Source organism: Apodemus sylvaticus, chromosome X (genome assembly GCF_947179515.1).
Source record: "Apodemus sylvaticus chromosome X, mApoSyl1.1, whole genome shotgun sequence".
NCBI lineage: Eukaryota > Metazoa > Chordata > Mammalia > Rodentia > Muridae > Apodemus > Apodemus sylvaticus.
In genome coordinates this window covers 101725109-101740675 of record NC_067495.1, presented here as the reverse complement: position 1 = coordinate 101740675, position 15567 = coordinate 101725109, and the positions used below count along the sequence as shown (strand labels likewise).

Sequence of the window (15567 nt, the reverse complement as noted above, 5' to 3'; positions counted from 1 at the left end):
GATTCTTGGAAGTGATTCATTTTAAATTAACTCATTAATGTCCTGGTATCTTAAGCATAGCAAACACCATTTGTAGTTTATATATTTGCTTACAATATTATGAAAATAGTAGTTAATTATCTATACTGTTCAATACAAAATGGAGAAAAAGAGGTGATGCTTACCACCAGCTCCTCACAGCATGCTGTTGAAGGATCCTTTCCTGTTAACCCTAGGTATACGTCCTCAGTTCCCACAGTTTGTTGGAATACAATCTCATAACTGAAAAAAATATAATTTTCAATGACAATATTCAGGTGAAAAAACAATTTCCTGTCACATCACACAAAACAAACAGAAGACTTTTGAGGTTATGTTAGCACAAAAACATAAAGAATGCAAAGGACTAAAATGGATTAATTACTCAGTATTTTTCAAATATGTAGTAGCTCACAAAGGAATAGAAGTCTAGAAATTCAGTCAAAACACTGAGGGGTAGGGCTGTATTTTCTGTGCATACTGTTTTCTAAAATAAAGCTTACCTGCTTCAGTTCAACCCCAAATAAGTGGGTTGAAGGAACTTGTAGTACATGCCCAATAATAGTACAAATAAAAACAAAACAGAACAAAACAAAACAAAATTCTTTCAATATACTGGTTCAAGAAAATACTAGTCCCATACCCGCAGGATTGATGTATAGATAGAAAACTTCCTTTGCTCACTTTAAACTACAATGTAGAGACACTTCAGATTCAGTACATTCACTATGTGACTTTGTGTCAGTCACTATGTGACTTTGGTGACATTGCAAATGCACAGGCTTCTCTACAGGAGACACAGGTGTGAGCTACCTGATTTCTACTGTTGTTTGTGCTTCTAAGCTTCTACAAGAGAAACAGTGGTAGTATAGTTGTGGCAGCTGGACTATGGGGTTGAGATTCAAGTCCAATGGAATTCTTTATAAACGAAAGGCTGTCCTTTCCACACACACCCCCTACACACAATTCACAAACACTTCCTTTGTTCTAGGGATAAAATGGATAGAAGCTCCCACCTAGAAGGTACTCTAGTTCTTCCAATAGACTAAAACAATGATTTACAAGGCTTTTCTTTTCATCTTTCTCCCCTTCCCCTCCTTATTTTTCTTCCCTTCCTGTTCCTTCTTGTTCCCCTTCCTGTCCCTCTTTCCTTTCTGTGTTTGGGATCTAAATGGTGGCCTCATACACACATGGTAGAGAGTGTTTTACTAAGTACCTATACTCTCAGATCTATAAGATATGTTTTTATAGTATAGAACAGTTTATTTAGGGCAATGGGGAAGGGAGTTTTGGGGGTAATAGAGATAGAGAAGGGCAGAGAGAGAGAGAGAGAGAGAGAGAGAGAGAGAGACAGAAAGACAGAGAGAGACAGAGAGACAGAGACAGACAGAGACAGAGGCAGAGAGAGAGAAGTAGAAGAGTAGAAGTAGGCCATGAGCATGTGGGCAGAGAGTGGGGAGGGGAATGGGGAAAGAGGGGAAGAGGGGAAGGGGTAAGAACAAGAGGAGAAGAGAGCAAGAACAAGAGGGCAAGAAACCTATATGCTATTTTGAATCGTCAATTCCACCCAGTGAAATAGTGTGACAGCACATTATAAGGCTGCAAACTATGTTTAATTTCTTAACAGTTTGTAAATAAAGCACAGGAATGAAGTAGATCTTCCCAATTTTGAATGAGAGTAGCAATCTCTTAATAAGCTGGAATGTCTACCAAGTATTTATACAGGTTCATCCAGGTGAAAATAAAATGGAAGAAACTGAATTGCATGTGTGTGCCTTCAAAATGAAATTTCTCAAGTTTCTGCACATACTCTGAGCAAAAGGTACATTTTCCTAGTTCATACAATGTAGATTTGCCTTGAGGCCCCAAAGGCACATCAGAGTTTATATATCCAACAACAAACTGTCCCATCTATAATCCTAAATAATAAACTTCTCATCCTCTTAAATGTTTTCTTCCCATCTGTCATATCTAATCAATCACTAAATCTTCCTTCATATTCCCTGAAGTAATTGACCTTTATATTTCTCCATTCAAGCCAGTGACTCAGGTTAGGCCCTTATTATTTTCCCCTTGGTCACTTGCCATTCTTCTTTTTGTGACCTCCATATTCGTTATCCATTTTCTTCTTTCTGTATTAGGACATTTTTGAAGTGTATATCCACAAGGTAAAAAAAAATCAAGATAAAAGTTCTTGTAGAGCACCTGGAGTTATTAGTCACTTTGACCTTTGATGGATGCTCTCTCTGGAGAACTTCAAATGTCTGGATAAAAAGTGGACATTGACTCTAGTTTGGAGTTGGCTGCATATGGGTGTGAGACATTTATTCTCTAATATGACAAATGGGTGGCTTTTATATAGATATGTGGGTACCACAAAACTTCAGGGTTTCTTTATCATTCTTTAGACATAGAAATATGTCCCATGCCCAGTGATAGAAGTTAACAGACAACAAACTCGGTGGTGTCTCTGGAGGTTCTTTGTCTCAACCTGTCATACCCAAGACCTTTTCTTTTCTTTTAACTTTACCTCTTTTATTTTTTGAATGGTTTTTCTCATTTTTACGCAGAAGTCTTTTGTGTATTATGGCTTCCAGCTTTGTGCTCCTGAATGTGTCAACAATGGGTCTCAGTGTCTGTATGTTTCTCGTGCATTTTTTTCTGTTTTGTCCTATTCCACTGTGTTTACATTTTTAAAATCTTATTATATTTTATATTATATTATCCCTTAGAAGGCTGTTTGGTTTCTAATGAGAGATATGAAAGGGATGGATCTGGATTGCAGAGCAAGTTGGGAGGAACTGGGAGGTAGAGTGAAGGAAAACTGTAATCAGGATATATTATATGAAAAAAATGAGCTTTCAATTTTAAAAATTGGATTTACAATATAGGTATCCAAATATAAATTTTCTTTTGAAAGATTTAAAGTAAATTTTGTCAATTGAAAATCTAGATTTTTTTTAAATGGGGTATCCAGAGGAGGATAAGAAGTTTGACATTTTTAAAACTTTATTCCTCTTGAACGTGTTGACAATTACTAAGAAAATCAAGGTGGGGGTTGTAGGAGTGGTTCTGGTGGAGGGGCATATACTTTTGAGGCAGAGGGTAGGAAGATGGGTTGCAGGTTTACGGGGAGGGGAGAAACTGGGAAAGGGTATAACATTTGAAATGTAAATGAAGAATACATTCAATAAAAAAGATTATCTGTAAATTTTAAGATGCCTTTATCAGCAAGTTTTAAAGAATGTTCATGTGGGGGTGACTAGTTTTATGTTAACTTAATGCAAGTAGAATTGCTGGCGAGGAGAGAGGCACAATTGAGGAAATGCCTCCATAAAATGAAGCCATAGGCAAGCCTGCAGGGTATTTTCTTAATTAGTGATTGATTTGGGGGGATCCAGTACATTGTGGGTGGTATCACTCCTGGGCTGGTAGCCTGGGTTCTATAAGAAAGCAGGCTGAGCAAGCTTTGAAACTATGAAATGGCACTTTTCCATGGCCTCTGCATCAGCTCCTGCCTCCAGGTTCCTGTCCTACAATTCCTGTCCTGATTTCCTTTGATAATGAGCAGTGCTGTGGAAGTGTAAGCCAAGTGCAGCCTTTCCTCCATAAGCTGCGTTAGTCATCTTGTGTCTTCATAACAATAGTAACCCTAGGACATGGACCTAGGGAAAAAAACTAGTCAGATAAATGATTTTAAATCATGGATTTACTTATTTGAAAGCTGTATCCTTTCTTTCAGGTAATTATGTGTGATATACCATTGCTTTTATTTTCAAAACGAACATTAAATCGTAATTTTAAAAATATTTATTGGACCGTTTCATAGTTAGACTTAAAAATGTTGTCAGACCATTTGTCATAAAAGTCTTTCACAATCATGTAGGGAAGACATGAAGATGCACACTTAGAGGTAGAGAGAAGATCTTAGTTTGAGGTTAGCTCAGGGGCAAGAGCCTTATCCACTCTAAAACAAAATGCCTAAAACTAATGCAAACGTGTTATGTATATGTAGAATGTACTATATAAGACTAGTGTGATGCACTATAACACAATACATTATAAGCCAGCAATACTTGTTTTATATTTCTAGGTGTTTTAAATGCTCAAGATTATAAAACATAAATGTTTAAAGATGCCCTAACCATGAATTTTATCTATGTATGTAAATATTATTTCAGTTCCATAAATGAGTGAATTTTTATCAGAATGAAAAGACTTTGTATAAAAAAGCTGCAAAGCAAAGCTTGAATTGCAGTTGCAGAATATACTGAATACTGAGCATAGCCCTGAAAGATCTAGTGAATATGTCTGCATAATAATTGATAATTGGAGTGAGGACATAGCCTTTTACTGAAACTACAGAATACTGAGTAATTAAAAGTAGGGCTTTGACACACAAACATGGTATTGTAATTTGGTTCGTATGAATTTTTATAATTTAATGGCTGTTTTTTTCTATTACTGTTAGTTCTTCATTAAACAAAACTAAAATTGAATATAAATTTCGCTATTGCTAGATAATAACTAATAGGAAGGCATTGTGTTTAATTATTTGTTTTTGTTCAAGGACAGGAAAAACAATCAATTGTGCATAATCTCTGTATGACACTGTAGTTTTTATCTATTATGTGGTACAAGTCATTAATGAATTTTATAAAAATATAATAGCATCAGATGACACATCAACCTAAGTATCTAGACACATTCCTGGTGTCATATGACTTACTCTGGGATTTCTCGAACATCCCATATATCATCATGCTCTGCTCCTTCCGGAACCTCTTCTGGATTCCAGATGTTCTCATTTTCATCACTCCTGGGTTCAGGAATGGCTGTGAAGAAAAGAGAAGACATGACTGCAGCTGTTGGGAAAGCTGATCAGAAGCATTGTTACTTGTAATCACTAACTTATTTTTGGTCCACATAAACTAAACTGCAATTTACCCTTAATATCAATATACATCAATACATTGTATAAATGTAAGAATAACTTAAGAAAAAAAGCACCTAAGGAAAAAGAAGAAAATAAGATAATCTCTAAATAGATGGCATGGAGATAATCAGATAGTTATGGTGGTGGTATACATATTTTTCCAAAGCACAAATATGGTCTTGTGTAAATTTTTTATATAAAAATACTGAAGCTCAAGAATCTAATTTGGACAGAGTTATATTATCATGCATTGTGTTTTACCATAAAAGCCCTTTGATGTATTTCATGAGTGTGTGATATAATCTTACAAAACAATGCCAATTAAAGAAACAGAAAACGGTGGCTAAGATCGTAACTTTTTAATGCAGTATTTTCCTACTACACATGTGCACGTTAAAGAAAATCTCTGTCACTTGTCCTTTTGCAGTGCTGAGCAAGTTCTTTTTATGTATCTTTAAGTGTTTAAAAATATACAGACCCCAGGCGGCATGCATTTGTCTCATTGGCACATCAATTGGAGACCTATGTTAGGTTCAGAACATTACTTTTAGTCCTTTTAAGCTTTCCTGGAAATGCACCTGATGGTCAGGTTTTCAATTCCACAGTTCTTTGTAAATCATCTGCTTCTATCTAGCATAAGCTTTTTAAAGCCTAAGTGCAGGCTCATACATAGCATTTTACATATGACTCATTGCCCTCCAATTGTTGAGATTATTAGGCCCACATTACTGGAAATATGGCAGTACAGAAGTCCAGATGTGAACTAGTCGGCCATGTAGTGAATATAGCTGGAGGAGGGCAAAGAGCCTCTTGAGTACATACAGTAATAATACCTGAAATTTTAAAAGCATACTCAGACTTCATTTTATCCATTATTTTAAACAATTTTCTATATATTATCTTTTAAATCAGCTAATTTGATGAGCAAAAATGTGCTTCCCCTTTCTGATCATTCTCTGATAACTTGGATGAGGAACAACAAAATTAATGCTTTCATATTCTCAAAGGTTTGCAAAAGATTCAGTTCTCTAACCATGTATAAACAAAAATGTTTGAGTCAGAAAAAAATTAATTTCTTCTTTGCATGAATTGTGATGTTGTACCGTGTTAGATGACTAATAATACTAACCCTGAACTGCAATCCTAGGCCCTGGACCAGAAATGTTTTTAAGGAACCCCTTGAATTCCCTTTGGAAGCATGTAAGGTAAAATTACATAGCTATTTGTTTTACTTTCTTCTTCAGAACAGATCTTTGATTTCCTTTGTAGTCACAAAGATTATCATATTGCCTGGTGTATAACAGATTCTCAATAAATATTTACTGAACTTGTAGTAATAAAGTGGTTTTGGGAAATTGCTACACTATAGTGGAATGAAAAAATGAAGACTCTAAAGGGCTTGAGATTCTTACGGTTGCCACAGAAGAGTAACAATGTGCCTACAGTGAAACCTACTCATGTATGAGCTCCCCAAGCTTCTATTTCAAAAATTTACCAAGGAATGCAGACAGCTGGAGGCAAAATTATTTTCCTTATTAGAAAATTGCTAACCTGCAGCCGAAATAAAAATGATATGTTTGTATGTAACCTGCAGCTCACCATGGGAACGGTTGCTTCAACTCACCTTTTTAACTTTTAGAAATCTCATGCTTGTTTTGAATTGACAAATTAAAAATTAATTAGTTGTCAAGTGTAACATGATGTTTTAAACTAGAATGACTAAGTCAAGGTATATGTATTATTTCATGTATTTATCACTTTAGTGAAAATACTCACATGCTCCACTATGTTCATAGCAGCCCTATTTATAATAGCCAGAAGCTGGAAAGAACCCAGATGTCCCTCAACGGAGGAATGGATACAGAAAATGTGGTATATTTACACAATGGAATACTACTCAGCAATTAGAAACAATGAATTCATGAAATTCTTAGACAAATGGATGGAGCTGGAGAACATCATACTAAGTGAGGTAACCCAGTCTCAAAAGATCAATCATGGTATGCACTCACTGATAAGTGGATATTAGCCTAGAAGCTTGGAATACACAAAACATAATCCTCATATCAAATGATGTCCAAGAAGAAGGAGGAACAAAGTATGTATCCTTGGGTCCTTAGTAGAAAGGAAAAACAAATACCCACAGAAGGAGATACAAAGACAAAATGTTGAGCAGAGACTGACTGAAAGACCATCCAGAGACTACCCCACCCAGGAATCCATCCTATACACAGTTACAAAACCCAGATACTATTGTGGATGCCCACAAGTGCTTGCTGACTAGAGCCAGATATAGCTGTCACCTGGGAGGCTTTGCTAGTGCATGACAAATACAGAGAGGGACACTCTCAGCCAGCCCCTGAGCACAGAGTCCCCAATGGGGGAGCTAGAGAAAGGACCCAAGGAGCTGAAGGGGTTTGCAGCACCATAGGAGGAACAACAATATGAACCACCCAGTACTCTCAGAGCTCGCAGGGACGAAACCATCAACTAAAGAGTACACATGGAGGGACCCATGGCTCCAGATGCATAGGAAGCAGAGGATGGCCTTGTTGGACATCGAAGGGAGGAGAGGCCTCTGGTCCTGGAAGGGCTTGATGCAGCAGTGTAGGAAAATACCAGGACAGGGAAGCTAGAGAGGGTTTATTGGGGAACAGGGGGAGGGGAGATGGCTTATCAGACTTTGGGGGTGGGGAACAGGAAAGGGGAAATCATTTGAAATGTAAATAAAGAATATACTTAATTAAAAAATATTCAACATACCTTCATAGTAATCTGAAGTATCTAATACAATGTCATTTAATGAATTCCTCTTATGAAATATTAGTTTTTTATTACTTTTTGACTTTGCTGAGGAAAATGCTATATTGATTCTATTTATCTCTATTACTTTATTAAATAACTTACCTTTGGACTCTTTTGCTTTAGGCGGTCCAATATTCCCAGGGCCCATGGCTCTAATAGTAGATGAGCATTGTCCCTTGGGAACAAGAACAGAAGTCCAATATTCTGTAACTACTACTTGGATAACACATATCACTAATAATTTAAAGCTGTTAAATTTTCTAAACACTCTAAAAAATGTTCCGCTTTAATTACTCACTATTATTATACAATACAGACACAGATGCCAACTATTATTTTCAACGTGCCTTCCTTGTCCTTTTGAAAAAAAGTATTTGGCTTAATAGACTCTGAGGTCAAACAGAATTTTTTTGTTGTTGAACTAAATCCCTGGTTCCAGCCCAGTGAATCATGTGTCCCTTAGGAGTGGAGGAATGAGCCACATTCATCGTTATGAAGGTTAGAACCAAGAGTTAGCAGAAAAGCATTGGCACTTTGGCGTTCAGTGTTTGGTTATAGTAAGATGAAAGACAAACTTATGGGAGCATTCTACTGAAATAAAAGTAAACAGAAGCTAAGAAGCTTGACATCAAAGAAACCATTTAAAAGTCCCAGTAACGGTTTTTATCTCTTCCTATTTTGGGGATGAACTATTTCTCTTTCCAACACTTCCTAATGAAGCCACTCCCACTGTCATTGTATCAGATGAATGGCAAACCACTTCTGTTTTCATATGGCCATTACATTTGTTTTGGTGTGCACACCATTACAGAACAATCTTTACTCTTTTCAAGTCAACATCACATGTATATTTACCTCATCACTTCACTGGCTTCTCTCAGGGATTCTTTGATATTTCAAGACAAACTTAAATTCTTCCTAATTGTTCGTTTTAACATCAGACTCTGAAGTACTCACTACTGACAGTCAAAATATCCTTATTTCCTTGGATCCTGGCAAAGTACCCCCTCTACCTGACTCGTTTTTTAGTTCTTGTCCTCAGCATCCAGGACTTCAGATATGTAGAGAAGTTGCAAAGTCTTGTTTGGGTGAGAAGAGTAACATCTGTCCTTGGATATTGCCAAAAAAGCTCATCTGGGTTTTTATGATGTTAAACTATTCCAACAGTTATAAATCACAAAATAATATGCAATACCTCTATAGTATGTGAGATGGTAACTACCATTTTTCAGAAAGGTGATTTAAAAGCTCTGTGTGACGAGTTAACAAACTGCAGATATTTTTATGTGAAAATCCCAATAGTATTCTGGACCTTTTTTTTTTTTCTCTGTTTAATCACAGAGGTCACATGAATGTGTGGTACTTTTATTAAATTATTAATCATCAGAATACTAATAGTCAATCAGAGCAAAGAGGTTCTTGGAACATAAGGGCCTCTTATTTTGCAGTGTCTCTTTTCACAGAAAATTTAAATCAGTAGAAATGAAACCGAGAACATTTTAGCAAAAATTGATATGCTATTCATGGGCAGTTATGATTGGATGAGCATATCAAAGCGGAGGGGAGTTCCAATTTATTAACTTAATGGAAATAACTGATTAAAATAAAATTTCAAGTGAGAAGGTGGAGTGAAATAATAAAATATCACCTGGTAATTGTTTTCTATAAGGGCACCATTTAAGTCTGTACCATATACCCACAGCCAATTATCAGAGAAATTTGTCATTCCAATCCATGTCTCTTTATAATACTGGAGAGATTTTGAACATCCTTGTCACGGTGTCTGAAGATTGGTGGGATCTTATTTCCCATAAGTCTTGAGATCCCCTTAGGAGTTTGAAAAACAATAGACTCTCTTCTCAATCTCCCAGAAACTTAACAATTCATTTAGAAGAGGGATAGTCTGAATGAACCAATGTGTATGCAACAGATCTCTTGCTGTTTTCAGAATCCATTTTAGAAAACACATCACTCTTGCAATCATTTCCTGGTTCTCAGGATTAATACATGTTAAAAATGAAAGGCATTTTCCATCCAGGGAAATCTAATAGTTCAGTAGGAACATTAATTATTCTCCCACCGTACTGAATCTCTGATTCTATACCCTCTAATGCTATCTGTACTGAGATGTCTGAATGACCAATTATCTCAAAATTGCTTATAACCCACATATACACAATCATATATTATTATGGTAATTTTCTATTATGAATTGTGCAATTCAGTAAAATGATGTTATAGACTCTCTATTTTCATAAACACTCATCTTTCCTCCTGGAAATACCTCTAGATGCAAATAAACATCCCTAGACATAAACACCAAAGACAAGAGGCTTTGTAACCAGTGCTGATCTTTATCTCTGCATCAGTGCCAATTGCAAGTTCTGCTCAACAATATTAAGGGCTTCTGTTTTTCAAATACTTAATATGCTCTTTCTATGTAGTATAAGCCTGCCTTTCCCAGGATATGTGTTCTGGAAAATTTAGCATTCTGTTTCAACTTAGATATCAAAATCAACAGTTTCCCCCACTTCCTTTGTGTCTTATTTGTTGTATATATTTAGTGCTATTATCAATTTCTTGATTTTTTGTTTGGCTCTACTAAGGCTTTTCTCTAAAACTTCATGTCTCCTTACCTTGGCTCCAAATTGACTTAGTAGTCCTCTCCTACAAATTTTATTTCCATTTCATATCTTATTTAATTCTGATCTGTTTCTCCTAATGAAGGTGGATACTGATATGGGCCATTGTTTTTGTGGCCCTTTCATAAAATACTCGGTTTTCATACTATGTCAAAAAATTTGGAGGGAATAAATTGATATATACTTTCATAGAACATGGTTTATTTGTGGTCATAGTAAATTTTCATTAAAATGCTTTTATACAAATTGAATTATTCTGACATATTAGAATAATCATACACTGAATTTACATCATCATAGCTGGTCTATTTAAGGAGGGGAGGGGAAACTGGGCATTATATATCAATCACTGTTTTGGTTATCCAGGAAATAATAATAGCAGTAGTCTTAGATTGGTAACTCTTCTATCCTAAATGAGGTCCATGTTGCTGCCCCAAGACTTGAAAGTGTTACCTGTCCAGATCCCCAAATGAAAAATCACTTGATTAAACTCTATATATTTGTTTAAGCATGTAGACAGACGCTACTTTTCCTATTATTTGGCTCAAAGTATTTTGCTGTTTTCATATGCAGACTTTTTAAAACAAATTAAGAGACTTGGGTTGGAAGATCCATTAATTCTGCAAAATTGAAAATATTTGCTTTGTAGAAATATTGTCTAGGTATAAACAATCCTAGCTACTGCTCTTTGCAATGGTTGTCAAGCATTCTTTGACCATAAATATAAATGACAAACATTTTGAAATGTGGCTACCGCTACCATAGTTACAGAACTATTTTCCTATTCAGTGTTCAGGTGGTGTAGAAAAAAATATAATTACGTTTGCTAGAAATGTACTAGAGGTTATATTCTCATGCATAATAAGCCTTCCAGCCTCCTATGCGTGTATCAGATGACACGGTTCTGTTTCCACAGCAAGATGGGAAGGCATTGTTCAAATACAGTTCCATAACTTCCTTTAATACAATTAATGTATCTTTAAGTATATGATCACCTGTTCAAAATCAAAATCATCCTCTTCATCAGGATTCAGGAGTCTGGACAGTGCTTGCAGGGCCGAGGCAGAAGACAGCATCTCAAATTGCATATTTTTAGCTTCCACGCTTTTTGCTTCCAAATTCCCTGTTTCCACCTTCTCAGCTTCTGCTTTTTTCGATTCCATATTCTGGCAGGGAGATGGAGGGGTGATCAGACACACTTTTTACTTTTCTCATGTATCCCTTCTTTCACTGTCACTCCACTGCCTCTGTCATATTTGCAAAAGCTTATAAACTCCTGGACACACGTGGTTTGCTAAGTCCCAGAACCCAGAACCCAAGCATTCATCCTGCTTTACTGAAACTTCTTATTCAGTCTCACGAGCACACACTGCATTTCTACCTAAGTGGTTCTTGTATCTCTAATGCGCTTAAGCGTGACTAGGGGTAACAGCATCAGATATGGATCAGCTGCAAAATGCTTGACTACCATGTTCAAGCATTGACTTGAACCATGTGATTTGATTAAAAGTACAACTTGTTATAAGCTGTGTACTTGTTTAGGGGACACAGTTTTTAGACTATTTTTAACATGTTTTATATGTGCTGTATATTCCAATTTGTGACCTCAAAAAAGAGTTGGCTTCAGAGATATACCCAGATAAGCTTTACTTATTTCATATATTTGCCTCGGGTAAGTGTGTACCTCTTTGCTTCATTTATACTGTTAATTAACCTTTGATGAGATCTAGCCTTACGACATTTGAAATGAGCACTGGCTTATTTTAGTGAAATCCATGAACAAAGAAGCCCATGTTTTTATGAGTATAACAGTAATACTGAATCCTGTCATCCTAGTAGCAATTTTGAAAATAATCCCTGCAGTTACATCCACAGCAGGACAGTTAAGATCTTTAAAAACTATATCTTAGAGGTGTCAGACTTTAATGAGGAGCTTGAAACAAACTGTAGCGTTGTGCTTATTGTTGGTAAAATGGGCAAAACTGAAATAGGTATCTTTCCCACAATTTTACAGATATTTTTGAAACATCATTTTATAAACTTCACTCCCAGGGACCATTTCTCTAGCTGTTTTAATTATAAATGAACAATTTTCCATTTTACTTAGAGGGGTAATAACACTCCTGATAAATTGTCAAAATTGACCTGTAGTGAAGATATTTTCCAGATCTTGTTTTATAAATATTTTTTACTTTCTTTGTTGAATATATAACTGATTTGGATACCTACTAGAGATATTCAAGTTGTGAAAGAAATGCTAGCTACTTCTATTTCTAATATGGAGGCAAAATGTCATACTGGCTAAAAATAAGAGGGCTGGGGTTATGATGTTTGGAATTTGATCCATCATGTACTTCTTAGCTCTTTGACTTTGAGCAATTATTTTAATTCTCTCTACCTAAATTTCTTTATCTGGAAAGTAGGGGATAATATATAGTAGTGTCTATCTTTTTGAATTGTTACAAGTATTAAGTATCTTAATACATACAAAGGAGTCTGGACTACTTACTACCTGGTACATAGTAAATACTCAACCTACATTAGCTATTATTATTTCTTTAAAAGTTTCATTTTCCTGGACATGAATTTCACTTTTAATGGTGATGTAGACTAAGTTAGTGATAAAGCTCATTACATTGGAAACTCATTAAATCAGAAAAGCTGAAATATAAGGTGACAAAGCAATCTCTCTCACAGTCTGGTCTGCTAGGAAATGAATAATTGACACACATGAAATTAAACAAAAAGGCTTCTGTTTATATTTTAAAATTCTTCTTTGATTATGTGTTCATTAAATATTTAGCCAACATAGAAAGCAAAGTGTTTATTGAAATATTTTTTACCTTTGATACTTAAAGGGGAAAAACACACCCAATAGCAGATATAATTGGGATCCTGCCTAGAAATTGTACAATGATGTGTTTAAGAAACAAATATAATGGAATTGTTTCTTACATCAGCATTACTTACTCTACAAACTTTCTAAAATGAAGGTCAATTATTCAGTCATAATGACAGTGGTTGCTTAGATATGAATATACAGCATCATTATTATCTGAAACATAGTACCTACATATATTTGTATGATCATGAGTTTTCTGAGACTTAAATAGGGAACCAGAGAGAAAAGAGCAAACAAACCATTAAAGCAAGCCATATAAAAGATATTCGGAAGTTCCAAATACAGCATCTGATGTACCCATAGAAAGAGCTACTCACATAGTCCTCTCTGTCTAGTGGGACTTTCTGGATATAGAGAGATATTCAAAGTGACATAGGACCCCAGCTCATGTAGGGGTATAAGAAGGGACTAGTTATTGAGAAATGTCCGAGGTTTGGAAGCTACTAGATACATACTCAGAATAGGGCAGGGATCAAAATTCTAGAGGGAAACTAGTAACTGAGCCAGACCCTACATCAGGGGCTTTCTGTCATTCAGCACCCACAGGGGAGGTGATGAAGGAAGATTAGAGCTCCGAAAGTGTATGGAATACAGGGTTGAGGAAAAGCAAATGAACTCTAAATTTCTACCAGTTCCTCGGGAAGGCTCTGACTGGCTTTGGGGTGGGAAGCCAGGGCACTGAGATGCTATGTACACAAAAAGAGCATCCTCAAGACCACAGGTGAAATTTAGCCAGCAGCTGATGAATAGTGAATGAAATATGATTAAATTCACAGGAATGGGGTGTTTCAAAATAGTAACCTTGGAAGGTTACATACTGATGTAAATTATACCATCAATGCTCAAAATATTTTAGAAATTATCTTTTCTCTTGGCATTTCCTTCATATATATTACTAAGAAAAGAGATATCATTACAGCATCATTCAGTTTGATTACACATCAGATTTGTCTCTGAGTGCTCTCCAGATATATCTAGATATCTACATTCAAAATATGAAGATTTGCTTTCCTGATAATATTAAAAGGAATATGATGCAGGCCTCAAGGTGGTTCTAAAGATATCGGTCTTAAATGCAGTTGGAGTAATAGCAACATTATTAGAATAGTACACTAGCCACTCAGAGTGACTGCATTGAAGAAATGGCACACCTTGGGGTATAGGTCTGTGTTTAAAATTCCTTCACAAGAATTCCTAGTAATATTATATATATATGAAACGTACTTGCAATTGGACTTCTAAATTCCATTGGCATAAAATCACATAGACTCACATTATAGCTAACTGGAGTCTATGTGATAAAATGAACAGACTTACAAAAATAATATTTTACTATATTAAATGTAATAATAATCTATAAGAAAATAATTAGTCCTAATAAATTTGACAATGCAATTTGAGACAAAAAAGAATCATAAATGTTTTGAGAATATCTAAATAACTCAAAATATCAAAAAGAAATCAATTATATGAAATAGAAATATTGGAAAAGTCATAAATAAAATGAAAATGAAAATGCTACTAACCTTTTAGAAGTCCAGCAAGTCAAAAATAATATTAAATTAAAAGAGAATTATCAAAGCTCATTTGTCATGATCATCATATTAGAAAAGAAAACATGCTTTTTAGTTTTTTGTCAGCTTAATACAATCTCCAAGTCTGGCAATCAGTGATTTCAGGATATAGCCTCAGTCTAATTTTCACCCCTTCTCACACAATCTTCTCATATATACATACATATGTATGTGTGTTCTACATCCTGTTAATGATGTATTCTCTCTCTTGCAGCCTTTAAATTTCACAATATGTTTTTCTAATTACTAGACTACTTGGGGAGACTAGTGTGGTGATTTTTTTAAAAGTAAAAATTTCTAAAGCTATTGAGCCTATGCTTCAATGCAACATTTATAATTCTTTTATCAAGTTTTTGACAATTCTATACATACGATCACATAATGAATCCTGATTACTTTTTCCTCAATATCTTTCCTTATCTTGATCCTATCCCTGTTATACGTCCCCTCCTCCTCTCTATCAGTTCCTTCATGAGTTTGGGGGGTGGGATGTTTTCTTAGCCTTTATTTTAACCAGGGCCATCTGTGTGACCACTGAATTTGAACTAACTGTTGGAGTTTGGTAGAGTCATCAATGGGTACACAAAATCAATAATTCCCCCTCCTTGAGTTATCCAATAGTTTGGCAGTGAGAATTGGGGCTCCCTAGTCCTTTTTCCTTACATACCTGAAGAATGATAGGAATATTTT

General features: G+C 35.4%; 1 protein-coding gene across 1 annotated transcript in view; it reads right to left on the bottom strand.

Moving 5' to 3' along the window:
- Dnaaf6 (dynein axonemal assembly factor 6) overlaps positions 1-11564 on the bottom strand; it is a 34044-nt gene extending 22480 nt beyond the window's left edge. The window contains exons 1-4 of the mRNA XM_052171000.1: positions 11397-11564; positions 7862-7934; positions 4748-4853; positions 165-261 (exon numbers count right to left, since the gene is read on the bottom strand). Of these exons, the coding sequence (XP_052026960.1) occupies positions 165-261; positions 4748-4853; positions 7862-7934; positions 11397-11564 (444 nt within the window). The remainder of the gene's footprint in view (positions 1-164; positions 262-4747; positions 4854-7861; positions 7935-11396) is intronic.
- Positions 11565-15567: the final 4003 nt, after the last annotated feature.